General features: G+C 32.8%; 3 protein-coding genes across 4 annotated transcripts; 1 reads left to right on the forward strand and 2 right to left on the reverse strand.

The window, feature by feature from the left end:
* Nucleotides 1-5,748: 5,748 nt before the first annotated feature.
* Nucleotides 5,749-7,133, forward strand: LOC132605647 (metallothionein-like protein type 2). Its single transcript, XM_060318818.1, has 3 exons — nucleotides 5,749-5,908; nucleotides 6,025-6,096; nucleotides 6,788-7,133. Exons 1-3 carry the CDS (start codon nucleotides 5,844-5,846, stop codon nucleotides 6,876-6,878), a joined length of 228 nt encoding a protein of 75 aa, XP_060174801.1. The 5' UTR covers nucleotides 5,749-5,843; the 3' UTR covers nucleotides 6,879-7,133.
* A 1,751-nt stretch (nucleotides 7,134-8,884) lies between these two features.
* LOC132605654 (eukaryotic translation initiation factor 3 subunit C-like) lies at nucleotides 8,885-15,266 on the reverse strand. Of its 2 annotated transcripts, none has more exons than XM_060318820.1 (4): nucleotides 15,148-15,266; nucleotides 14,966-15,034; nucleotides 12,434-14,239; nucleotides 8,885-10,029 (listed from the first exon to the last, which is right to left on the reverse strand). In XM_060318820.1, exons 2-4 carry the CDS (start codon nucleotides 14,987-14,989, stop codon nucleotides 9,097-9,099), a joined length of 2,763 nt encoding a protein of 920 aa, XP_060174803.1. In that variant the 5' UTR covers nucleotides 14,990-15,034; nucleotides 15,148-15,266; the 3' UTR covers nucleotides 8,885-9,096. The 2 variants fall into 2 exon arrangements, with proteins under 2 accessions (XP_060174803.1, XP_060174805.1); XM_060318822.1 differs by having other exon boundaries at nucleotides 15,154-15,192.
* A 2,180-nt stretch (nucleotides 15,267-17,446) lies between these two features.
* LOC132605661 (cytochrome P450 71A9-like) lies at nucleotides 17,447-20,636 on the reverse strand. The gene is given in 4 exon segments (XM_060318823.1): nucleotides 17,447-18,147; nucleotides 18,150-18,174; nucleotides 19,051-19,580; nucleotides 20,170-20,636. Coding segments are annotated over 4 exon segments (1,506 nt in total). The 5' UTR covers nucleotides 20,534-20,636; the 3' UTR covers nucleotides 17,447-17,560.
* Between the last annotated feature and the right edge of the window lie 4,814 nt (nucleotides 20,637-25,450).

The raw sequence follows: 25,450 nt of genomic DNA on the forward strand, positions 1-25,450 counted from the left end.
TTGGACTTGGAAAAATTGGGGGGAGCTACAAAAGAGAGGCTAGGGCAAAACATTTTCCATCTTTGGTCATTTTGCAAGTTTTGGAGGCTAGGGTTTTCACCTACACCATTGGAGGAGAAGATTGGAGCACTTTAATGAGATAATTCTTAAACCTTTCTTCAATTCCTTGTTTTGTATTGAATGTTTTAGTGTGTAGTATTTCATTTCTAGACTTGAATCTTGTTTATGAAAATATTCTTGATTAAAGTTTGGATTGAAACTCTTGTTTTGCTTATGTATTGAATGATTCTTATTGCTATTGAAGTGGGTCTTTGTTGATTTAATTAATCTCGTTCTTGAATGTTTCCAAAGGGATTAGCTAACCCTAGGACTCACCCATTTACTTAGATTGAGCTTGGAAAAGGAAATCTAGGTTGGGAAAGATTAATTAACAAGAATTTGGGTCATTAAACTCATCTAATAACTTGAGCTCGGAAGAGGATAGTTACTTGAGGTTAAATTGATTGTGCCTAATATCACACTCTAAGGCTTGGAAAAGCTTAGAGTGAAATTCATTGATTTGGTTGGAAGACTTTCAATGAGATTTTAGATATCATTATCTATTGACACAAACCCGCTCTTAGTTGTAAAATCGTAAAATACGTTGGATCGTTACTTGAGTGTAATTTCCTTTGTGTCCAAACTTGTGGCCATTGATCATTTTACTCGCTTTCTAGGTTAGTTTACATTTCCGCATTAGTTATAATTTTCTCAAACAAAATACCAAAATATCATTTATCGTTTGGCTTTAGCTTAGTTGGTGAAAGTTCCTTACTTTCTTAATCGCCTAGCATATTGTTCCCTGTGGGATCGACCCCGACTCATAGTTGGGTAAATATATTGCATACGACCGTGTACACTTTCTCTTTGAGGAGTGTATTTGGACGTTATCAGCGACAGGCTTCGAGGCAGTGGTATTCTAAGTTGACATCTGCACTCAATTTTAAGGGCTTTACTCACTCTCTTAACGATTATTCTTTGTTTATCCAAAAATCCAATTCCTCTGTTTCTATTGTTGCTGTATATGTGGATGACATTATTCTAACAGGAAATGACAATGCAGAACTTCATTCACTCAAGGAATTTTTCCATCAGGAATTTCGGATAAAGGATCTTGGGGACTTACATTTTTTTCTTGGGATGGAAGTGTTGCGAGAATCTCAAGGTCTCATCTTGTCTCAGAGGAAATTCACACTAGATCTGTTAAGTGAATTTGATGCTCTTCACTTATCTCCAGTGTCTTCTCCGCTGGATCCTTCAGTCAAATTACTCATAAACCATGGAGATCCCATTTCTAGTTCAACATTGTAACGCCATTTGTTGGGCAAGCTTAATTATCTCACGAATACACGACCAGATCTCGCCTTTACTGTGCAGCATCTAAGCCAGTTCATGCAAGATCCGCGTCTTCCTCATCTTACTGCTGCTTTGCGAGTTCTTAGGTATTTGCTCAAAGATCCAGGCTTGGGTTTGCTTTTCAATGCTTCACCTTCCTTCAAGCTTTTGGCTTTCTGCAATTCTAATTGGGGAACTTATGCAAATACACGAAAATCAGTCAGTGGGTTTTATGTTTCCCTTGGAGGGTCTCCTATTTCGTGGAAGTCCAAGAAGCATACTTCAATTTCCCTTAGCTCAGCGGAGGCTGAGTATCGTTCCATGAGGAGAGTTGTGGCGGAACTGGCATGGCTTGTGCGTTTATTCCATGATTTGTCGATTCCGATCTCTTTACCGGTGCCTCTTCACTCTGATAGCCAAGCGGCTATTCATATAGCGAAGAACTCGGTCTTCCACGAACGCACGAAGCATGTTGAAATTGACTGTCATTTTGTGCGACAGCAATTTCTTGAAGGATTGATCTCTCACTCTCTCGTTTGTTCCTTCTTCATCACAGCTCGCTGATCTCTTCACCAAATCACTCAGCGGACCTATTCATCATAATCTTTTGGGCAAGTTGGGTGTACTTTCGTCCCCTCCACCTTGAGGAGGGGTGTTGGAGAAGTTTCCACCATTTTATCCGGTCAAGAACACAAGAGAGTTTGAAATGGAAGTGTTTGACTCAAAGCTTTGGAAGTGTTGGCATTCTAGAAGCTCCTATTAGCATTGGGCTAAGATAGAAGACATGGGCTGAAAATTACATTTGGGCTTCAGCTGATTGTGTCAAATGAAAGGCCCAGAATGATAATTGGCCCATTATAATAAGTGACAAAATAAGTTGTGTATAGGCAATAATTGTAAATAGAGATAGTGATAGTTTAGCAAATAGAAAATAGCCACATGACATAGTTTGTTACATTAGATTCCATTTTGCTTGTATATAATGAGGTAGAATGTAGAGCACTATTGATCAGTTTTTACATCAATACAATAGAAATTTCCTAATTCATTTTCTATTTTGTCACAGAGCTAGAAACTAAGTTACTTACGGATTCAGCCGAACTCAATGACTATAGTCCAAACCTTATATGTGTATCAAGAAATTCACTAAATGTATAGTATAAATTAAATTCAAAATCCAGATACTAACATCTTATGTTACTATCTTAAAATTTAAACCCGCATATAGTTCAAACTTCAAATCATAACTCCACTTGTGCTAAGAGGAAATAAATTATGAAACTAAACGGAATAATCCTTGCGCTGCTGGTAGTGTTTGAAAATAGTGATATGCTTTTCTTTTTCGTAAAAGATATGTGAAGCATCTTGTTCTCTCCACCCTCGGAATTTTAAATACCCTAAAATGAATGGGGGCCGTACGTAGCCTAAAATGGAGCCTCTGCTTTATAAAGCAGAAGTAATTGATAATCCATGACTACTATATTGGACGGTTGGAAATAAAAGTAACCAAAAGGCACTTTCTATTTTTCATTATACAGAACAGTAGGAAGAGAAAACAATGTTTAACAATGATTAGGAATATACTATATCCAAACTCATAATGTAATTTCAACTGGTTGTTAACGCCTAAAATATGTATAATAAAATGACTAGTGCTTCTTTTTTGCATGTTTTTTGTGACATTTAAATTTTTAGGATCATCCAAAGTGCCAACAACCACCACTATGTTGTCCATGCAGTCAACTCCAGCACGTCAACTTAATTATCTTCATCAACCACTTAGTTGATGTTTAGTTTCTTAATTGGCAGAAGGTGCCCTTCCCCCAAATCAATGAAGAAGGGAGACTTAATAAATTGATTCTTCCGAACACCCAGAAGCAAAGCTATGTCGAGGTAGGTGGCGAAAAAAGAAACGGCTCCGAAGAAAAAATTGGGGTTCTCAATGGTGCTCCATGTTCGACGAGATGCGCCAGAGTCGAGATGATTTACTCCTATCCCCACATGATCCTGATTAGACGAAGCTTAACTTGAGTCTCGGTCAAGAACGTGCCTGGTTATTTAGTGATCAAAAGGTTGCAGTGACAACTGTGAAAACTAAGATAATATGTGTTTCTACTTAGACAAACAGGCAATACTAACTGAATTTTTCTAGTTATCTAAGTTTTAGTGACAATATTATTTTGTGCTTACATTAGAGAAATAGAATACTTAATAAATTAATAAAGATTAGCAAGATGATCCGGACATCACGTTATTAAGAAAACACCGATGGAGACAGCATATGGATATGTTCTAGTCAATGCTTTAGCAGTATCTGTTTATAAGCAAATGCAAGTTGCATCAAAAAAGAAATTCTCTTTTGACAGTATCCCAACAACATGCCTCCAGCCGGATATATCTAAAATATATAACCAATCTAAGTTAAATACGCACAATTTTAATGGAGGAAAGTCTTCGAATCTTGAGATTGACGGCGAAATCCAAAATGGAGATCAATGTACAAAGAAAAATTCAACGGATATCAATGTACAAAGAAAAATTCACCTAAATTTGTGCACTAATATAATCTCAAGGTCCCCACGTTAAAGATATTTTTTTTGTCTGATCAATTCTCATTATCCTTGGACTTTAAGAAAAGAAATTCAAATTTTCATTGCACTCAAGCAAGCTTCATGGCTTATTCTCTTTTCCAGGGGTATTCTTAAACGAAATCTAAGTTCTTTATATCTTTAATGATTACATAAATCTTTAACAAAACTATTGGACTTCTAGCAAAATATGGATCTAAAACATACTAACAGGACGAAAATTTAATCCAAAATAATTGGTATTGAATATTAAAAAAAAAAAAAATCATTGTATCATATCTTCCGTTAAATTTGCATAAATTTCAATAAACTATATAGGTCTTTTAAAACAAATTTCTATCATTCCATTTTACGTCTATATCGATCATCCTCTTTTAACTTATTTTTTAGTAAGTCACTGAATAAAAATCATCAAAAGGTGTAGTGAAATGGTAAAATTTTCTACATTCTTGATCAGGGATCTCCAATTCGAGTTAGTCCACCCCTAAAAGCACCATCGTTATTGGGCTTTCTATCGCGCGAATCCAAATTCATTAGGGGAAAATTATATATATATATATATATATATACATGTTAAGGAGAAATATTTACGAAACGTGACGACAGTTTTCCTTATTTACAAAACATAACGATATATTATGAAATATGATGGATTATATGCTTTTCGTTTTTTTTTTTCCAGAAAATATAAAAAATAATTTTTAAATTTTTTTTAATTATTATTTTTTTGCTCAAAGGCTTAAAAAATTACCTTAATTTTTTGTGTATGAAAGCTGTATGAAAAATGTATGAAATGTGTATGTATGAGCAAAATTTTTAATATAATTTTCATACACAAAATTTTGACCGAAAACTTTAAGCCTTGAATATTGTATAAGAAAGTTGTTACAATGTTGTTGTAGTTGTATTAATTTTCCAGAAACCTAATATGAATATTATATACGAAAAATGTGAATGAAATTCTAAGTCTTGAGCGAGATATACACATTTCATACCATTCTCGTGCATAAAATTTTGAGTGCAATGTTTAAGCCTTGATCGAGATATACACACTTCATACATTCTTCATACATAAAATTTGAGCGAACTTTTTAAGCCTTGAGTAAAAATATACACATTTCATACACAAAAATTGGAGCGATTATTTTAGGTCTTGAATGTTGTATCAAAGTTGTATACAATGTTGTTGTAGTTGTATTAATTTTACAGAAATCTAACATGAAATTTATATACAAAAATGTGAGCGAAATTTTAAGACTTGAGCGAGATACAAATTTCATATTATTTTCATACACACAATTTTGAGCGGATTTTTAAAGCCTTAAATGAGATATATACATTTCATACATTTTTCATACCATTTTCATACACTAAATTTTGAGCGAACTTTTTAAGCCTTGAGCGAGATATTCACATTTCATATATTAAATTTCGAGCGAAAAAAATATATTTTAAAAAATATATATATATATATATTTTAAAAAGCATGTTTTGTATAGGTTTTATAATCTTATGTTTTGTAAATATAAAAATATCATCACGTTTCGTAAATATTTCTCCTTAAAATGTATATATGCGTCGTTGTGCCTTAATATAACGAATAGGTTCTGGATACCGATTGATTAAACAAATAAAGGTTGATTGAGTAAATAATTTATAATAGATAAAATCATATAAATTCTATTCGCAAATAAAATTCAAACAGCCCCATTATTTGTCCACGTGTCAAGTATACGATCACACAATCACCAATAAGTCTCCTCCCTTGTGCTATAAAATCCCAGGCTCAGCTTCACCATTCATCACAATTCCACAACTACTCAAGAAATTTAACTTGCTTTAGTTATCACTCCATTCGTCATCTTTTTCCAAGAAAAAAAAATGTCTTGCTGTGGAGGAAGCTGTGGCTGTGGATCTGGCTGCAAGTGCGGCAGTGGCTGTGGAGGGTAAGTTCTTAATTAGTACTGTAAATATTTAGTACTAGTATCACTGATCCAGTTGAAAATTTAATTTTCCTTTCACTCCATTAAATTGTTTCTTGATTTTGATGAATTAATTGCAGATGTGGGATGTACCCCGACGTGGAGAGCACCACCACCTTTACCATCATTGAGGGAGTTGCACCAGTGAAGAAGTTAGTCTAATTTTTAAACTTAGAATTCTCTATATTTTGTTATGATGATTTAATTAACTTTTATATACTAACCATATATATAAAAAAACTTTTAGAAGTTGTTTGACTAAATTTATAAGCTGATCTAACTAGTTTATAAGTAGTTCTTAGAAAGTAATCATAAGTCAAAATCAATCAAAAGCCATAAATTGGTTCCTCCTAACTTACTTTACAACTTATAAGTTTTACTTTTGATTTGATTAAACCTTTTAACGATTTTACTTTTATATTTTTGTAATCTACAGAATACTATTCTCAAAAGATAAAAAAAATTATGATCTCTCTTCATCCTTCCTTTTTTATGTAAAAATACTTTTGAATTTATATTTTTTTTAAATAGCTTTTAAGAATATTTCTGTCATTTTAATTGAAAAAGTGTTTAATCTCTCTTTTACCAAAAACACTAATCATTTATTATCAGTTTCAACACTTCTATTCAAGCAAGTGATGGAATTGTTATTAAAACAGCTTCAGGAAGTAAAAGTGTTTTTAGCACTTGATGCTTGATGCACCTAAAATTATGTACCTTGTTAGAGTATATAATTTAAATGGTTAAATGACTTGAGGAATCTCACAATGAATTAAATTCAAAAAAGAAGAAACAATTATAGTATAGCAAGAAACTGAGTAAATATTGCTACATGAATTGCAGCTATGGAGAGGGATCTGCTGAGAAAGCAACAGAAGGAGGAAATGCCTGCAAGTGTGGAGCAAACTGCCAATGTGACCCTTGCAACTGTTGATGAACAAGACAGACCAAAATGTCTCTTGTTGTATTACTATGTGTTTTAAGAGCTTTGTGTTATTAATAAGACTACAAAAGCCATTGAACTGACCATCTGCAAATCTTTTTGACAAAGGTTTGTTTGATGTTTGTTTCATGGTTTTTCTGTTTGGGTTTCTAATCTGATTATTATGTTTGTATGAAGGAAGTTGATTTGGGCTGTAACACTAAAACTTTATCATTATGAAATACAAGCCGGCTCCTCCTTTTATTATGTGTAAAATCTATCCGTTTTTAACAATATATTCCTTAAATTTGGTTTTACTTTTATGTCACAACCAAATACACATGAGAAGAAAAATATTTGCATTGAGAGAGTAAAAGAGGTGTATACAATTAGGTCTCTATTAAAAGGTATGTAATTACAAATAATTCCATTTAATGAGAAGCGCCAAAAATTAAATGATAAGTAAAATGTTATAACAAGCTAAATAATACTGATGATATAAAAATTGCATTCATTATGTATATAACTTAAATTCATGTTTAGGAAGGAAAGTATAAGCTGCAATTACGACGGTTGGGTAAACGTCGCTATTCTATATTTATTGAAGTTGAAATATTTCATTTGCGTACAAGAAATGATCAACAGATACAAGAGGCCTTGAATTCCATATGAGTTACGCAATTATTATCACCATTATCATTAGTCAATTACTCCATCACCGTCAACATCACCACTGAAAACAACTTTGCTTTTTTGTGGTTTATTTGCACGACGTGGATAAGCTCAAATTTTCTACCAATTACTGTCGTGTGCGTCATAAAGTAGACAAGCGTGTTATGTATGACGGTAAATGTCACATTTTTTTATAGAAAATATCTTTCATTAAAGAAGATTTTTCTGAGGAATGCTTTCCAGTAAGTGGAATGTTCTTTGTAAATATATATATTAAAGATTAGTGCAGTATTAACAAATCGAAGAATGTTTTGATCAAATTTTATATATTAAAGATTAATAATGATGTGTAAATGTTAGTTGAATCAAGTAACATAAAGTTAAGATGATTAGAAGAACAAAGCATGGTTGCTTTTAATAGATGTCGAGTGCTGTTTTTCTCTATCTCCTCTGAGTGGGATGAGCTAGAATTCTTATGTCGGCTTGGTTGTTCAAAAGACTCTCTCTTTACTTGCATCTTCATCTTTTCGGAAGCCCAGGCTACTCTTCTGGATCTGCATTAGTTCTATTTCAGGTGCAAAGCCTCTTCATTAAATACCTTTTTTTTCCCTCCACCATCTCTTATTTTGTTGATAGGAAAAGAATAGGCACTATCCATTGAGTAAAAAGAGAGCGTACTACATTGCTCTCTTATTTTGTTGACAGAAAAAGAATAGGCACTATCCATTGAGTAAAGAGAGAGCGTACTACATTGCTCTCTTATTTTGTTGATAGGAAAAGAATAGGCACTATCCATTGAGTAAAAAGAGAGCGTACTACATTGCTCTCTTATTTTGTTGACAGAAAAAGAATAGGCACTATCCATTGAGTAAAGAGAGAGCGTACTACATTGCTCTCTTATTTTGTTGACAGAAAAAGAATAGGCACTATACATTGAGTAAAGAGAGAGCGTACTACTGCGATTCGGGCAGTTTGTGGCCCCTTTGAGAGCAGTCCTTTCCCCTTTGATGAATTATGTTCTCTTAAAAACATAGAAAACGAGTTCCATTCAAACCCACCCAAATTATCTTCACATTTTCAGTATACGCTCTATTTCGAAATTAGAAGAAATGGATTAAGTTGGGATTGTTTAAGATGACATGGTTTCTTTTTTCAAGCTAAGATTTATCGAATTATAATCTTTTTTCTAATACTGACAGCTAACTTAAATAAATGTTACCGCACCCTAGACTAAATCAGATCCAATTCAGGCGAACCATGGACTATGATACAAATATATCCATGTCTGAAACTACAAATGACATTAACAACTTTTGTTTAAAAATAAATAATGAATCTGAAGTCAATTGAACGAGAAAATGATAATAGCTACTTTGGAGAGGGAGTAGCATATTATAGCGTGCTCAGCCAATAAAGCAACCAAATATTGTGTCTGATAGTTTGGATACAAACTAGCAAAATTCTACACTGCTACAATAAGGATCTGAAAAATGATTATTTGGAATGTTCAAAACGCTGTGGTTCTTCTCTCGGTGCAAAAAAATTGTCCAGCACTTTCCTAAGCACGGATACCCCTGTTAAGACTCACCATGCGAGATCCGTCCATATGGCTTCCCCTAGCTGTGTTTGTCTGATATCGTGAACCTTGACCACCATGAGTTCGGGCCTGACCGATCCGGTCCCTTGATGCTTGCCCTGAGGCAAATCTACCACCGGCATTATACCCTGTTCGGCCACCACTGCTTCCTTGCCTGCCTTGTTGGAAGGAAAACTCCTGCCACTTACCAGCCCCACCAGCAGCATAATCCTGGCCGTCCCTGCGCTTTAGTGGAAGACCCTCCAATGAACCCCCACCGATCCTGGATTCCATAGCTCTTTCATTAGTTTCTGATAGAATCGAGAGCTTTTCTGTCAACTGGAATGCCAAACCCTGCAATCTTGTATGCTCAACATCATGGAAGACCACACAGCGAGTTGGTTGATCCCAGCTTGCATGAAGCTCCTCACTGAGCATCATTTTGCTCACAATGCTATGAACTTGTGAATCTGAAAGGTCAAACATCCCTGCAAGCTGATCTAAACTCAGAGAATTGTAAGAAGAAGAATACGTAAAAAGGTAGGTCCTCAATGCTTCTTCTTTGATTCTGCCTCTAAGCATCTCAAGAACACTATCTTTGTTCTTAAGAAGCCTCCACATATCAAGGGACTTGATAACATCAAAGGACTTCAGGAAATCACCCTGCCTGAGGGCTCTTGTTGCTGCCATTACGTGGTCCCTCACATTTTCAGGTGGGCCGGTGAAAGTTTGCCTCTCACTAATTTCAAGCAATCTCCGGAAATTCTTGCTTATGACCCTACGCTTTGTGTCATGACTATTGGCTGCCATGTTTGGTACCTCTAGTAGCATGGCACATATCAGATGGACAGCCTCAAGAAGCTCAAGATTTATATGCATATGATATGGCATCTGACGTCTCCGTTCCATCCTTTCCTGCCAAGGATCAGAGTGTAGATTTAATGCTAAGACAAGACAACAGTAGGAAAAATAACAAGATAAATAAGTCAGTAAAACAGATGACTATTTGGCTTATTTATACTGCAGTTAAGAGTTAGCAAGAATACAGCTTAACCCCTTGCCTATTTGCAAAGCCCTATTCGATTTGTCGTATTCCAAGCTTCACAATTCACTTTATACACAGTCGATGGAATAATTTCTTAATAATTTTATTAAAAATTAGCACAAATAGATTCCCTAATAGTGCCTAGTGGCTTATTCTCTAATGCGCCACTTGGCTTAATAATAAGCCTAACTAACCACATTTTAATATATATTAATACCTTCAAATTTTCATATAAGGAATAATATTATACGACAAAGAATATTCATATAATATTACTCCTTATATGGTAATATTTGAACTACAAACATTCTAATTTCTTAGTAACACAAAACAGTAATATGGAATTCTAATTATTAAAGAATGTCGATAAATATTTTTTCCCAAAATTAGTACAAATAGATTCCCTAGTAGTGTCAAGCGGGTTGTTGGCAACACGCCATTTGGCTTAATAATAAGCCAAACTACCCATCTTTTAACATATAGTAATATTTTAATGATAAATATTCTAATTTACTTAGAACTGCATATTACAGTTGTGATACTAAGAAATTAGAATATTTGCAGTTCAAATATTACCATACAAGGAATAATATTATATGACAAAGAATATTCATATAATTTTATTCCTTATATGAAAATTCGAATCAATTATATATTAAAATGTGGGTAGTTTGGCTGAAAGGACATGGTGCGACTGCCAGCAAAAAAGAAAAGGCCCAACTTTAAGCTGTTGACCCGAAATATACCTTAGGCCCAAATAAACTCAAGTTGTAGCCCATTTATCACAAAGAATAACGCATCAATATTCTTTGTGATAAATGGGCGACAACTTGTCTTTTTTTTTTTTTTGGGGGGGGGGGGGGGGGGGGGGGGGTGTCTAAGGTATATTTCTGGTCAATAGCTTAAAGTTGGGCCATTTCTTTTTGCTGACAGCCACACCATGTCCTTTTCCCTATCATTAAGCCAAGTGGCCCATTGAGAACAAGTCACTTGACACTATTAGGGAATCTATTTGTTGGATTCTGTGTACTAATTTTGAAAAAAATATTAATAAATTATAATTGCATATTACAGCTTTGTTTTACTAAGAAAATAGAATATTTCCAGTCCAAATATTACCATATAAGGAATAATATTATATGACAGAATATTCATATACCCTTGTATAAAAATTTGAATCTATTATAAATTAGAAGGCGGGTAGTTTGACTTATTATTAAGTCAAGTGGCGTATTGAAAACAAGCCACTTGGCATTATGAAGGAATCTATTTGTACTAATTTAGGAGCAACGCCTTCTCACAATAAGGTCCATGCTTCCTGATATCTATGCACCCTCCATCAATAACTTTGACTTCTCCCAATTTGCATTAAGCTTATTTAGTTCCACTTTTTCCCAAGCAGCCTTGCTAGTATCAACTTCATTGAATTATTATTTTATAGAGACACTATGCCAGGTTTTAACCATCCATATACTACAATGATGATAGAATATCAAATCCAACAACCTCGAAATACGAATGCAGGATTAATTTAGAGCAGTACCTTCTATCTCATTGTAAAGCAAAACAAGATCACAAATACTTCAATCCAAAGGTATTCAAATATAAGGTACAGATTTTGCAAGCTATAACACACATTATCATCTTTTTTATAATTATCACATTTGACTGCTTACAAGGTTGAATACACTCCTAGTCACTATCATCTTCACAGTGAAGGCTTAAGAATCTGTTAGAATCTCTTCCTCTGAATTCCAATTTGATATCTCAAATTCAAAGCAAATAAACATAGTCAAAATTTTAAGGGCAGCAACTTTTTTTTGTGTCTTAACATAGCATTACAGGTAGGAGTCCAAAGACAGGGATTGTGCCTTAACATAGCATTACAGGCATGGATATTCATGAAGGAAAAACAATACAACACTGGTAGGACACGCAGACAACCTCCCACATCCTCACCTAGCAAGAAAGAGCAAAAACACTTGGGCTCCTACTAGTAGTAAGACACTAAGACATAAGAAAATGCACATAAAACGCCTATTCAACCATAATACCCATGATCCCACTGTTATTATTATTTTTTCCATTATTGTACTTGACACCACATCTGTAGAACGTGACAGTAAAGAAGATAGAATTTGCAATTCTGAAGTACGATAAAGCATGAATTTCCAAGAGCAATAAAACAACATATGAGATGCAAAATAAAAGAAATTTCTCGCTTAAAGGAGCAAATACATGACATAGATACTGCCAAACAGCAAAAAGAAGTACCTGTTCCGGGGTCTTCTCATGATATCTGCTTTGGGAGACACCTTGTGCAAGTAATTCCTTCACCCTGCCAGCAGAATACAGTTCAGAAAGACAACCCTGTGCTTCTGCAACGAGTCCCACTCTGAATGCACAGAGACCAAGCTGAGCCATGACTCTGTTAAAAAGTATCTGAGTTGAAATGTCCATGTGCTGGATATTATCCTGCAAGTGACTCATTAACAACAAGTCACGGGATACTGAAAACTCATCCAAGAGAGCATGATTATATATGTCACAAAGCATTGCACGTGCCTTGGTCCGCTCATCCCCATGTTTATAAATGAGCGAAACAAGGACGTCCATCAATGACCTGCTGCTCTCTTCAAAGGCAGGTTTCCTAGGCACAAGCTCAGGAGTCGGAACAAATGCTACTGGACCTTTACTCTCCTCAACTACCTTGTTCTCTTCAGCAGTCTCTCCCTCTGTTTCTCCTTCTGCTAGTTCAGCTAACTTCCTCATAGCATCATACACCTCTTGCGGTTTATAATAAATGAACTCAACCTGTTTAAGAGCCACTTTTGCAGCAGCCCTGTAGTCTCCTACACGCACTAAATAATCTTGGACATTTTGAGCTAGAACCAAGAACAATGGCTCATCCCTCAGCCTCTCGACATATTCACGAGTGTGTGGATCAATAACCTGCAAGCTCTTAAAGAATTCAACATCTATCCTTTCAACAAAGGCTACCAAGTTCCCCCAGATCCTTATTGTCCCTTCGTAGTCTGATCCTTTCTGGGTTTCATTCTCGTCGGGCTCCACCATGTCATCAACTACAATATTAGGGTATTGGGTCAACATGTCAAGTATGTTAAGCATATTCTGCACGCACTTTTTCCATACATTTACAGGCATGTGCCCACTAAGACTTGGATTAACATCAAACTGGGCAGAGACAACACTGAAAAGAATTTCAAGTTTCTGAGCTGGGGTCTTGGCCACCTTGGTCAAGAAGGTGAGCTGCTCGACCAATTCCATTCTTCCAGTCCCCTTCCTACCCCTAGAAGCAACAATTTCCTTGAACTTCTTGTTGACTGTATCCCATGTGATCTGACTTGGGTCCTTGAACTGTTTATCCATTAGTTTGTCTTTCTTGCTCAGCATCTTCTCCCACCCAGTACCAGTTCCTGATGTCTCATCAGCATCTTCATCGCCATCCTCTTCCTCATCGGATCCAGCTGCGATCTTTGTAGGATCCTCCTCAAATTCCTCTTCATCCTCATCCTCTTCCTCTTCTGACTCTTCATCGTCCCCGCCTTCATCCTCACTTACAGGAGGATTCTCCCTATATTTGTTGATCAACTCTTCATACTGCTTATTATTTTTTTTAAGCTTTTGTTTCATTGAGTTCAAGGCTTTCGCATTGCTACTGCTCATCTTCTTCTTTGCCTCCTTATTGGCCAAAGCCTGAGTCAAGAAGTCCTCCAGCATCACTAGAGCTTTGATGTACAGATTTGGAGCTCTAGCTGACTCCGTGATGCGCATGACCTTCTCCAGCTGCTTATTGATCTTGTCAAAGCTCTCTTGCAGACTGACCCAGTCATTGATCTTCATCGCATTCTTCATCTGATCAACTGTAGCTGACAATTCATCAAAGCGCTTGTCTTTGGCTGACCGGACAACACGCTTCTGCCCGTCTGACTCATCACTGTCACTATCACCCGCTGCAAGATATCTCGATCCAGCCGCTGTTGTGGTGGTCTCAGCTGGTCCCTCATCCTCCTGCTCATAATCACTCTCCTCCTCCTCCTCAGTGTCACTGTCACCGCCCTGTTAAAGACCATGTCTAAGATAAAGACTAACATATACAAGAAAAAAACTCATGCATGTTAAGTACTCCAATTCCAAGGCTCACTAAGAAGTCCTTTCAGAAGAATGTGATTTATTTCAATCATATAAGATGGGTTGGTACAGAGGACGAATTCTACAGAAGAAGTTATCCGCAAAAAAAAAAAAAAGTTTGTCCCGTAATCATTCTCAGTTTTAAAAATAAAAGAAAATGGCATATTGCAATCGAACAAAGTGATGTTCTGTTTTAGAGAGAAGAATCATTCTCCCAATTTAGGTGAAAAGTATTTCTAACCCTTTATAATAGTTAAATATAACCAAAGAATGAGAAAATATTTTTTCATCAAATAGAATGATTTGAAACATGTTCCACATACCAAACAAACCCTATATTCCCATGATACAAGATTGCTTTTCATAATAATTTCTTTTAGAAGAAATTTAGCTAATTCAGAAGAAACATTACAACAACATACCCAGTGAAATCCCACAATGTGGGGTCTGGGAAGGGTAAAGTATACGCAGACCTTACCCCTATCTCGGAAGATAGGGAGGCTGTTTCCGGAAGACCCAATTAAGAAGAAACATTATCACTACAAAATCTACAATCTAAAAGAATGGTCAATAAACTGATAAAAACTCTTCCATTCTTAAAACAAAAAAAAGGAAACAAATAAAAATAAGAGTTTTCCAAGACAAATTAATTACCTGAGTCCAAAATCGTGAAGCCATCTTATTCACCAATAAGTTCTAACGGTAACAGAGGTGTATGAAAAACTGCATTCCACAAATCAAAATCAAAAATAAGAATAATGTATTAAATAAATCTAAAATCATTAAATATACAGATAATTGAATCATAAAGGGAACAAAGAAGAAAGAGATGGAACCTTTACAGAATGCTAGAGTGAAGTTGGATGGGATTTGAAACCCTAATTTGGAGAATCTGGAGTTTGAGTTTTGAAAAGGAGCCTTATTTTTGTTGAATTGGGCTGCAAATAAGTCGAACTGGTAGTGTAGATTATAAAGCTTGGGCCACCTAGTAATAGGCCCAAATATGTTTTGCGGAGTATTGGATTATTCCTTGGAATCTCAATCCTAAACAAGTTAGGAAACATCAATATAAACTTATAAATAATATAATTAAAGTTGGGAAAATGACCTAATAATACTACTTAAAATTTTATATTACAAAACAGAAGAATATTTTTCTTTATTTACAGAAAATACTAACAAAATTACAAAATATATCAGATTTGGGCTTAATGGAATATCCACGATTTTGGGCTTTATTTAGGAATAAAATCTGATTTTTAAATGTGAACTTAATTTTAGGATACTTACCAATCAGATTCTTCTTCTTTTCAAAACTCTCTCTCTCTCTCTCTCTCTCTCTCTACAAATGTTGATAGATTATGTATAAATTAATAATAGAAAGCTTTTGATTACTGACATGCGTATTAAATATATATAAAAGTTGGTCTATATCGTTTTGAGATATATATGATCACCGTAAATATGAAATCTGTATAAATTATATATGCTGTAATTCTTAAATGTTAAAAACTAATATAGGGATGAAATTTGTATTAATATGATATATATCATTTTTGAGATACATGTGGTCACACTGTGTATGAAATGCGAATAAATTAGATATAAATTAGTCTTAAAATGTTTATGAAATGCGTATGGAATCTGGTTTGTATCAATTACAAAATTTATTATTATTATTAGTATATATATATATATATATATTCTCCATGTTTGAAGATGGAGCAAAATTACATTAAAGTTGTATTATACTTGTATGTTGAGTTGTATGAAAATTGTATTTTAAAGTTATATATTATATAATTAGTTCTATGAAATTTGTTTTAAGATGCATATTGTTGTACATATTTGAAGAATACAATTTTAATATCATTTTTATACAAATTTTATACAACCGAGAATTACCAATTAGAATGGACTTTCTGAGCAAAAGGTGGAGAAAATTAGGGAACGAGATCTGTTAATTTGAATGGGGAGAGAAAAGTGGATAAAATAAGGAAAGATCAAGGTGGAGAGAATGGGGGAACAATATCTTTTAATTTTGAGTGGGGAGAGAAAAGTGGATAAAATAAGGAAAGATCAGTTTCCTTACGTTATTTTCATGATTGACGCCCCATTTGTTTGTTGTGTTTTATTCACTGCTTTTTAATTTACCTGATTAGTGTAGATTTTGTAAGAAAACTATTGATATATTTTGTAAACTGAAAAGTCTCAATGTTCTGTAAATATACCCTCTTACTATGTACATATACGTTTTTTTACCCATAAAAGTTTTCTAACAAATCTAAAATTTAGTTTCGACTAGTAGCTATTATGTATATGGATCTTCTTCTTTCATTATCTCTAGCTTTAGCTAAGTCTTCATTGATATAGAGCATTTATAAGTCTTTCGAGACAGCTTTCTTTCATGTGATTTTAGTTCCACCTCCTCCTTTTTCAATACATTCACTTACTGTATTTCACTCTAATGCATCTGTAGTTTGATGCAAAACATGTTTGAACTATCTCAAGCAACCTTCTCACATTTTATCCTCAATGCGTGCTATTTGCACCTTCTAGCTAATATGGTCATTCTTAATCTTATTTAGTATGGTATGACCACACATCCATCTTAACATCCGCATTTCTGTAACTCTCATCTTGTGGATAAGTTGGACTTTAGCAGCCTAACACTCATTATCGTATAACTTTGTTGGTTTTATATTTGTTCTATAAAACATACACTTTTACTTTGGTAGGCATCCTTCTATCATGTAATAATCCGGTAACACTTCTCCTTTAATTAATCCTATGAGTAACATTTCATCTATCATTTCATTCTCTCGAAATAACGAGCCTAAATATCTAAATTATTTGCATTTTAGCACCACAGTCTCGTCTGATCTCACCCCAACTTCTTAACTTAAAAATAGTACATCTATAATATAAATCTTTTTGTGCCACATTTTTAAAATATGAATTAGGTTAAGCAAATTCACCTTCTAGAGTTGATTTAGTAGTTAAAGAGTCTAGCTAATTATTGCAAAATATTTACATTATCAATATATATATAAGATATTACAATAAGACAATAAGGTCATCTAAAAAATAATTACAAGCAACTATTCAAAAAAGTAAAATTAAGAACCCGCAATAAAGCAAATAATTTTTCGCAATATATTAAATTACTCACAATAATATGAAAAAATTACATTATCAATATATAAGACAAAATTAGAAAGAGTTAGTGCTAAACATTTGCTTGCACACCTACTGCAAGTCATAATGAGAAGCTACTAAGCAAAGGGGAGTTTTCTTGTGCGTCGTAATCCCAACAGATTCTTCCATATCCAGATCCTTAGCTAGCATCCCTTCAGGAAGTGACCAATCATAGTGAAACAATAGATTAGCAATTGCCAGCTCAACAAGTGGTATTGAAAAATTAATTCCTGGACATCCTCTTCTTCCAGCCCCAAATGGTAGAAACTCAAAATTTTGGCCTTTGTAATCAATCTCCTTATTCAAGAATCTCTCTGGCAAAAATATCAATGGATTTTCCCAGTATTTTGGATCAGTCCCAATTGCTTTCCCATTGATGAGAACTCTTGTATTTGTTGGGACTTCGTATTCCATTATTTTGCAATTAGAAATTGTTATTCGAGGGACTAATAATGGGGCTGGTGGATGAAGTCTAAGAGTTTCCTTGATGACTAATTTTAAGTATTCGAGTTTGCAAAGATTACTTTCTTGGATCTTGTTTTTACCGTTGGCAACTTGTCTTACTTCATGTTGAACTCTTTTCATGACTCTTGGATTTAATATGAGTTCTGTCATCGCCCATTCTATGGTTGCTGCTATGTATCGGATCCAGCTATAAATATATCCTATCGTGCATAAATTAATGTTTGGTTCATAAAGATAAAATCTTAAGAATATTTAACATTGTCATGTCATATTTATGTATTGTTATTAGGAAACTAGAAGTCGACGGAGAATAGAATTTAGCTTGAGGTGTGTGAATGCACTATCGTATTTCGCTAAAACAATGACTAAGAATTTAGGCATCCTTCAAGATTCACAAGCTCTTTAATTTTTAGTGTAGACTGAAAGCAGAAATAACATAATTTAAATGAGAAAAAACCAACAGAAGAAATTGAAGGATTAGAAAATTTGTATTTTGTTCTTACAAAATACCACGTATATATAGCCTAATGTTCAACCGGCTAGTTCAGAAAACATTAAGTTTTGTACTGGTTAGTTTAACAAATTAATATAGTACTGATTAGTTTTGATCGAATTAATATTGTATTGGCTAGCTTGACAAAATTAATGTTCTACTGGCTAGTTTTGATCATTCAAGGTAAGGTAAAACAAAGTAAGAAACTGAATAAGCACGTGTACAAAAAAAAAAATGTGACTGATGGTCTCGTGTTTAAGGGACCATCCAACCCACTATCTCTTGTCTCAGTGTGTGTGAGGTCAATTCCTTTTCTTGCTCTTTACTAGTCAATTAGAAGGATAATTCTTTATAAAATTAAAAAATGAGCTCTTCCTAATCAATGAGTAATGCTTTCATTGAAATACTACGATACCCACTAGTTTTTTTCAACAGTTGTCAGGTATTTTATTTTATTTTTAAAATTATAAATTTCATTTTTATTGAAGGTTATCTTTAAATATTTTTTGAGTGATCTGGTAACATAAAATAAAATTCTTATTAAAGAAGCAAAAAGAAAAAGAAATAGAAAGGGCAAACTTACAGCAAGAAGGCCCTTGATGTGGTTATCGGGGAGAGGGACATCTTGGTTTGAATCCTTCTGAATTCGAAGCAACACATCAACAAGATCTTCATCATCCCTTTGTTTAATCCAACTGCTTGAATTTACATGATCTTCTATTACTTTGTCATAATACTTATCCAATTCCCTGAAATTCTTTTCCAATCTTTTATCTAGCCCATTAATTTTGTTAATCCATGCCATCTTAGGAAAATAATCAGCAACATTAAACCCACCCAACAACTCTTGTGTCTCGTAAAGAATTTCATAAAACTTTTTCTCCCCATTATCATCTCTTTCATCACTTAGTTTCCCAAAAGCCACACGACAAACAACGTTATTTGCTAAGGTTAGTGCCAACGCACTTAAGTTAACCGATGAGCTCAAAGAATTACCAACTTCTTGAACCAAATGGTTCACTTCCTCATCTCGAATTGCCTCGAAACTTTGTACTCTCTTTGCACTTAGCAACTCCAAGACTAGAGTTTTGCGAGACTCTTTCCAGTAATCACCTGTTAAATATATCATTAAGTAAATAAAAATGTGGACTCTTAACAATTTTATGTTTAATATCAGGCGGTACACAATCCAACATGATATCAGAGATCAATGATGAAGTCAGGATTTTCGCTCATCTGAACCCAATACTTTTGATGCGAAACATAAATTTATCTATAAAAATTCACTACAATAGTAGTAAATAATAGATATGAATTCATAACTTTAAAAATTCATTGATTCAATAATAAGAACCTTAAAGGTTGAACCCATCAAATTTAAATCTCAGATCTACCTCTAATTAAGGGTAGTCAAAACTTAAAAAAAGTAATCACACGAAAAATTTAAGGGGATTCAATTTATAATATATACATAAAAAAGTTACATTTAAGTAATGTAATTTTTCAGCGAAGGAATATCAATTAACATTCCTTTGGATAAGGTGGCTCCGTAATAATAATTACCCCAATTCAATGTTAATTAGTCCATATGAAAGAAAAAAATGAATAATGACCGCATGTGACTAGATATACTAAAACTAGATATATTAAAAATATATAATTAAGTAAATAAAAATATGTTTAATTCTCTCCTACAGCTTACCATAGGGTGCAAAAGACACGTCACAAAAATTATAGGTAAGTTTTCTGGCAGAATATAAGGCAGGACGGCCAGAGAAAGCAATATCGTGTGTTCTAAAGATCTCTCTAGCAGTGTCAGCCGAGGAGACAACAACAGTTGGGATAGAACCTAATTGCAAGAACATAAAATCCCCATATTTACTGGAAAGTTCTTGAAGTGAACGATGAGGTAATTTTCCAACTTGATGAAGGTTTCCTAAAATAGGCAGTTTTCTTGGACTTGGAGGGAGCTTTTTTGCTTTGTTTTTCCTCTTTGTGAAAGACATTATTAGGCACAAAAAGAGAAGGACAAAAGCTAACAACTTCAAGAACACAAGGAAACTCATTTTTCATTTGAGGTTGGCAGAGGAGAGGTATCGAACTTTTTTATTATAGATGAGAAAACAACAGCCAGTTTGAGAAAACAACAGCCAGTTTGGCAAGTATTTACTGTTGAAACTCTGAATTGGCTGGCCAAGTGGACCCACTTGCTGAGAAGATAGAATGTACCGGTGCCTCTGTTTTATTTTATATGTTTTATATTATTTGGACACAAAATATTTCTACTATATAGAAAGGCCGGTTGGCCTTACTTTATCGTTTTCCAATTTAATAATAAATTATGAGCCTCATATATTATATATTATTAAATAACATATAATATTTAAAAATAAATAATGAGCCCCATATTTCTAATATATAATAAAATTGTGGGCCTCATATATTATATATTATTAAACAACATCTAATATTAAAAAAAAATTATGGGCCTCATATTTCTAATATATACTAGATGGCCTATGACCGTGTTGCGCACGGGCCCAACACTTCGGATTATAGTGTATCTATGTATATGTAGTTGTGTTTAAATAATAATAATAGTATCTATAAATATATATATATATATATATATATATATATATATATACTATGTTCAAAATACGATTAATATAATATTTTAGTTTGTGCTCCGTATTTTAAACTTTATTTTATTCGTGTTCGCTACAAAAATTTATTAATACTTTTTAAAAGAGAAAGACTTATTTAAAAGAAAATTATTTTCCTCTTTTTGAGATAAAATAATAGCAATATTTAAGCATCAGTTGATATTTTCAATTTTAATTTGGTTAATTTAAAAGTATAAAATACTTATTATTTTTTATCAAATTTTGATTTGGATAATTCTAATTCACATTATTAAATTAATTTGACATGTTTAAAACGAAACAAAGTAGAAATTAATTTTCTGTTTAAACGAAGAAATGCAATTTTTAAATTTTTAGTAAATATTTTCGGTTTAACTCATTTTACTTGTCATGTTGTTTTTTGCATAGTTTTTTAAGAAAACGTGAATTAGAATTATAATTTGACTAATTTATCTTATTCATTATTTGATCTTCATTTGATATTAATCTCTTTTCACATTTATTAGAGTAAGAATAAAAATAAAAAAGTAATTAAATTGTATCTTATTTTTTAAAATTATATATTTTAAGTATGTTTATTTTAGAAATATAATGAATAAATGACATGGCGGAATAGCAAATACAACAATTAAATATTTTGAAGAAAATAATAATATGAGGTCCATGTTTTTTTCTGTGCAATAATTTCATTTGCTCTCACTAATGGGTTAATATGCATGTGGCAATGAATCCGCTATTATTGACTTGATGGGGATACTTTGGGAATTACATGAATATTGTTTGATTTTTTAGTATATGAGGTGCACGTTTTTTTTTTTTTTTTTATGTTGCCTTTTTTTTTTAATATGGGTGCATTATTTTTCATGAGTATTTTAAGTATGTTGCTGTACAATAATTTCATTTACTCCCACTAATGGGTTGATACGCATGTGGCAATGAGTCCATCATTATTGATCTAATTGTTTTATTTTCTAAGCATTTGTTTTTTAACATTGTTTGTTTTATTGCCATGTGCGTTTGCTACGTGAATCCCATATTAAAAAAAGTGAATCCCATATTAAAAAAATAAACAATGTAAAAAAAAAAGTGCAGACTTTATATTCATAGCAAGCACTAATATAATAAAGTTTTAGATGCAGAACATAAATTACAATGTTATATTAATCGTGTTTTGAACATAGTATATATATATATATATATATATATATATATATATATTATATGCATAAAAATAATGCAAACTAGTAATGTCCAAAAGGGTGGGCCCCATACTAAACAACATTAAGCAATATAAAAAAATAAAAAAAAATAAACTATATAAAGCATGGGTTTAGACCTATGCTTCGTCGTCCGTTGTCCCTTAAAAAAAGGGTGGGCCCCATACTAAATGGCACCGAGCAATAAAAAAAAAAAAAAAAAAAAAGTGGAACTCACCAACTCCGAACTCATGGAAAAAAAAGTGCACCCTATATTATCAAAATCAAGCAATATTAAAAAAAAAAGTGAACCCCATATTAAAAAAATATAATGTTAAAAAAAAAAAGTGCTGGCTTTGTATTCGTAGCAAACACTAATATAATAAAATTTTAGATACGGAGCACAAACTACAATGTTATATTAATCGTATTTTGAACATAATATATGTATATATATTACATGCATAAAAATAATACAAACTAATAATATCCAATAAAAAAAGGGTGCACCCCATAAAGGGTGGACTACATACTAAACAACATCAAGCAATATAATAAATAAAAAAATGGAACACACCATCTCCAATCTCACTGTAAAAAAAAAAAAAAGTAGACCCCATATTAATAAAATCAAGCAATATAAAAAAATAGTATTTCTTCGTTTAAATAGAAAATCAATTTCTATTTTGTTTCGTTTTAAACATGTAAAATTAATTTAATAATTTGAATTAGAATTATCCAAATCAAAATTTGGTAAAAAGGAAAATAGTTTTCTTTTAAACAAGTCTTCTCTTTTAAAAAATATTAATAAATTTGCCCATTTTATATTCGTAGCAAACATTAATATAATAAAATTTTAAATACGGAGCACAAACTACAATGTTATATTAATCGTATTTTGAATATAATATATATATATATATATATAAATTCAAAGATAACTACATATATATAAATGCACTATAATCCGAAGTGTTGGGCTCGTACTGCGGCCGTCTAGTATATATAGAAGAGTGGAGTAGGTGAACGATCAAGGGTGACATTGTAATTTCATAGTCAATATGAATAACATTTTAGATATTTTCCTCTAAGCTAATGTATGCTTTTCCTGAACTTGCTCAGTGCAAACTTTTGACAGCCTCTGAACCTATGCATCGACATAGCTAACCACGTGGCTTTACTAAGACAAAATTGTTTGGTAGCACACCAAAATCCATGCCAATATTGTATATTTTTATATTTGGCCAAAGTCATAGATGAACACCTGAATTTGTCTTAATTTTTCATTTAAATCCCTTAACTGAAACGTTGACCATCTGAATCTTCGAACATAAGATAAAATGTGCCATTTGAACCCCTCGTGTCAGCTGGGCACACGCGTGAACTGCACTTGTAGTGACATGGAAAAATAGACCAGTGACATGGAATATCTGACCAATAAAAATAAGCCATATCAACAAAAAAAAATTAATTTAAGATAAATTAATTTTAAAATATATTTAATTAATTTAAAAAAATCTGAAAAACCCAACCCATCCTCTTCGATAGCCCACTTCACCGCCGCCTCCGCTTCAAAATCTATTTAAATAATTAAAAAAAATGGTACCGTTTTTTATCGGAGATTTATTTAAATAGATTTTGAAGCGGCAGCGGCAGCGGTGGTGGGGCGGCAGAGGCAGTGGCGTCGGTGAAGTGGGCTATCGGAGAGGATGGGTTGAGTTTTTCATTTTTTAATTATTTAAATAGAGTTTTTGTTAAATTACTTTTTAATGGTTAAAAATTTTAAAAAAGGAAAAAATTTGGTAACTCACGCTCTGTTTTAAGCAGTGCAGTTCACGCGTGTGCCCAGTGGCACGAGGGGTTCAAATGACACAATTTATCTTATGTTCGAGGGTCCAGATGGTTAACGTTTCAGTTAAGGGGTCTGAATGAAAACTCAGGATAAGTTTAGGGGTCCATCAGTGACTTTGGCCTTTACATTTCTAACATCTAATCATTAAAACAGGTGGTTATACATTGATTTAAATTCTCTTTTGGCTAAAGTTTATTTTATTCTATTGGCTCAATAAAACCTGTTTCTAGAATATTAAATATAATTTTAGTGAAAGAAGTGCAAACACATATCATGCATTAATTAATTTTATATTAATATCCAATACAAAAAAGTCATAAATGTGTTGTAGCATGCTATAACGAACAACTGATCTCATGCAAGAATTAGAAAGACTCATTTTAGACGTCACATAAAGATATAACCGTCCCAAGTCTCTGCTCTCTATCTCTTAATTTGAATTTTCTCTATTATGCCTGACTCTTTTCTATTTTTTTAAAATCCTTTTTACGTTTTGATTTTTGAATGCTGAACAAACAAATTTTACTTTTAAAACATGCATATTTGGTAACCAAAGGAAGTCTTAAGGAGAATAGCAATTTGAATAATTATAAGATATTTAGAGAGAATTAATGTTTTTGAATACAACATCATGATTGTTAAGTTATAGTTTTATGTAATTTGATGATATCCTCTACTTATCAGATTACCCATTTGGTCTGTGCAAGTAAAAAGATTTTAATTCTTTCGCAAAAAGATAAAAGGGAAAAAATCGAAGCAAAAAAAATAAGAGGAAAATCTTATCAAACTAATCTGATATTTTGGAACGATGAATATGCCTAAACCAAAGCTTAATAATTTATCGGATGTAACAAAGACTCTGTTCGGTAACTAAGCTGGAATATGTCAAAAACATAAATTACCGGCCATCAAAATTAAGGTAAGGCAACAAATTATATTAAGAGTATAAACAAATATGTAATATTTAATTCAACTGATTGGTTCATTCTTTGTAAAGTGACTAAGCAAGCGTTACACTATTTAAAATTGATTGTTACAAAATATAAAAGTATATAATTTTTTTAAAACAGACTAATAAAATAATAATACCAAATGAATTGAACGGAAGGTGTAACAAATAGCATATTATTAATATGCAAAAAATTGTTGGGCCCGTGCTAGTGTGTGTATATATATATATTACTATTATATATAAGAGTAAATGTGGGGACTTTTGTAGTCCTCACAATAATTTTCTAATTTTTTTAAAACTTTTTAATTAATTACTTTTAGGTCTTAATCTTATTTATT

Source organism: Lycium barbarum, chromosome 1 (assembly GCF_019175385.1).
Source record: "Lycium barbarum isolate Lr01 chromosome 1, ASM1917538v2, whole genome shotgun sequence".
Lineage (NCBI taxonomy): Eukaryota > Viridiplantae > Streptophyta > Magnoliopsida > Solanales > Solanaceae > Lycium > Lycium barbarum.

Excerpts from the sequence above, each read along its gene's own strand:
- LOC132605647 (XM_060318818.1), top strand. The coding sequence starts at position 5,844 with ATGTCTTGCTGTGGAGGAAGCTGTGGCTGTGGATCTGGCTGCAAGTGC. Across the intron at positions 5,909-6,024 it reads TGCGGCAGTGGCTGTGGAGG|ATGTGGGATGTACCCCGACG; the intron begins GTAAGTTCTTAA and ends AATTAATTGCAG. Across the intron at positions 6,097-6,787 it reads GGAGTTGCACCAGTGAAGAA|CTATGGAGAGGGATCTGCTG; the intron begins GTTAGTCTAATT and ends CATGAATTGCAG.
- LOC132605654 (XM_060318820.1), bottom strand. The coding sequence starts at position 14,989 with ATGGCTTCACGATTTTGGACTCAG. Across the intron at positions 14,240-14,965 it reads CTTCACGATTTTGGACTCAG|GGCGGTGACAGTGACACTGA; the intron begins GTAATTAATTTG and ends GGTCTTTAACAG. Across the intron at positions 10,030-12,433 it reads ATGAGAAGACCCCGGAACAG|GAAAGGATGGAACGGAGACG; the intron begins GTACTTCTTTTT and ends GATCCTTGGCAG.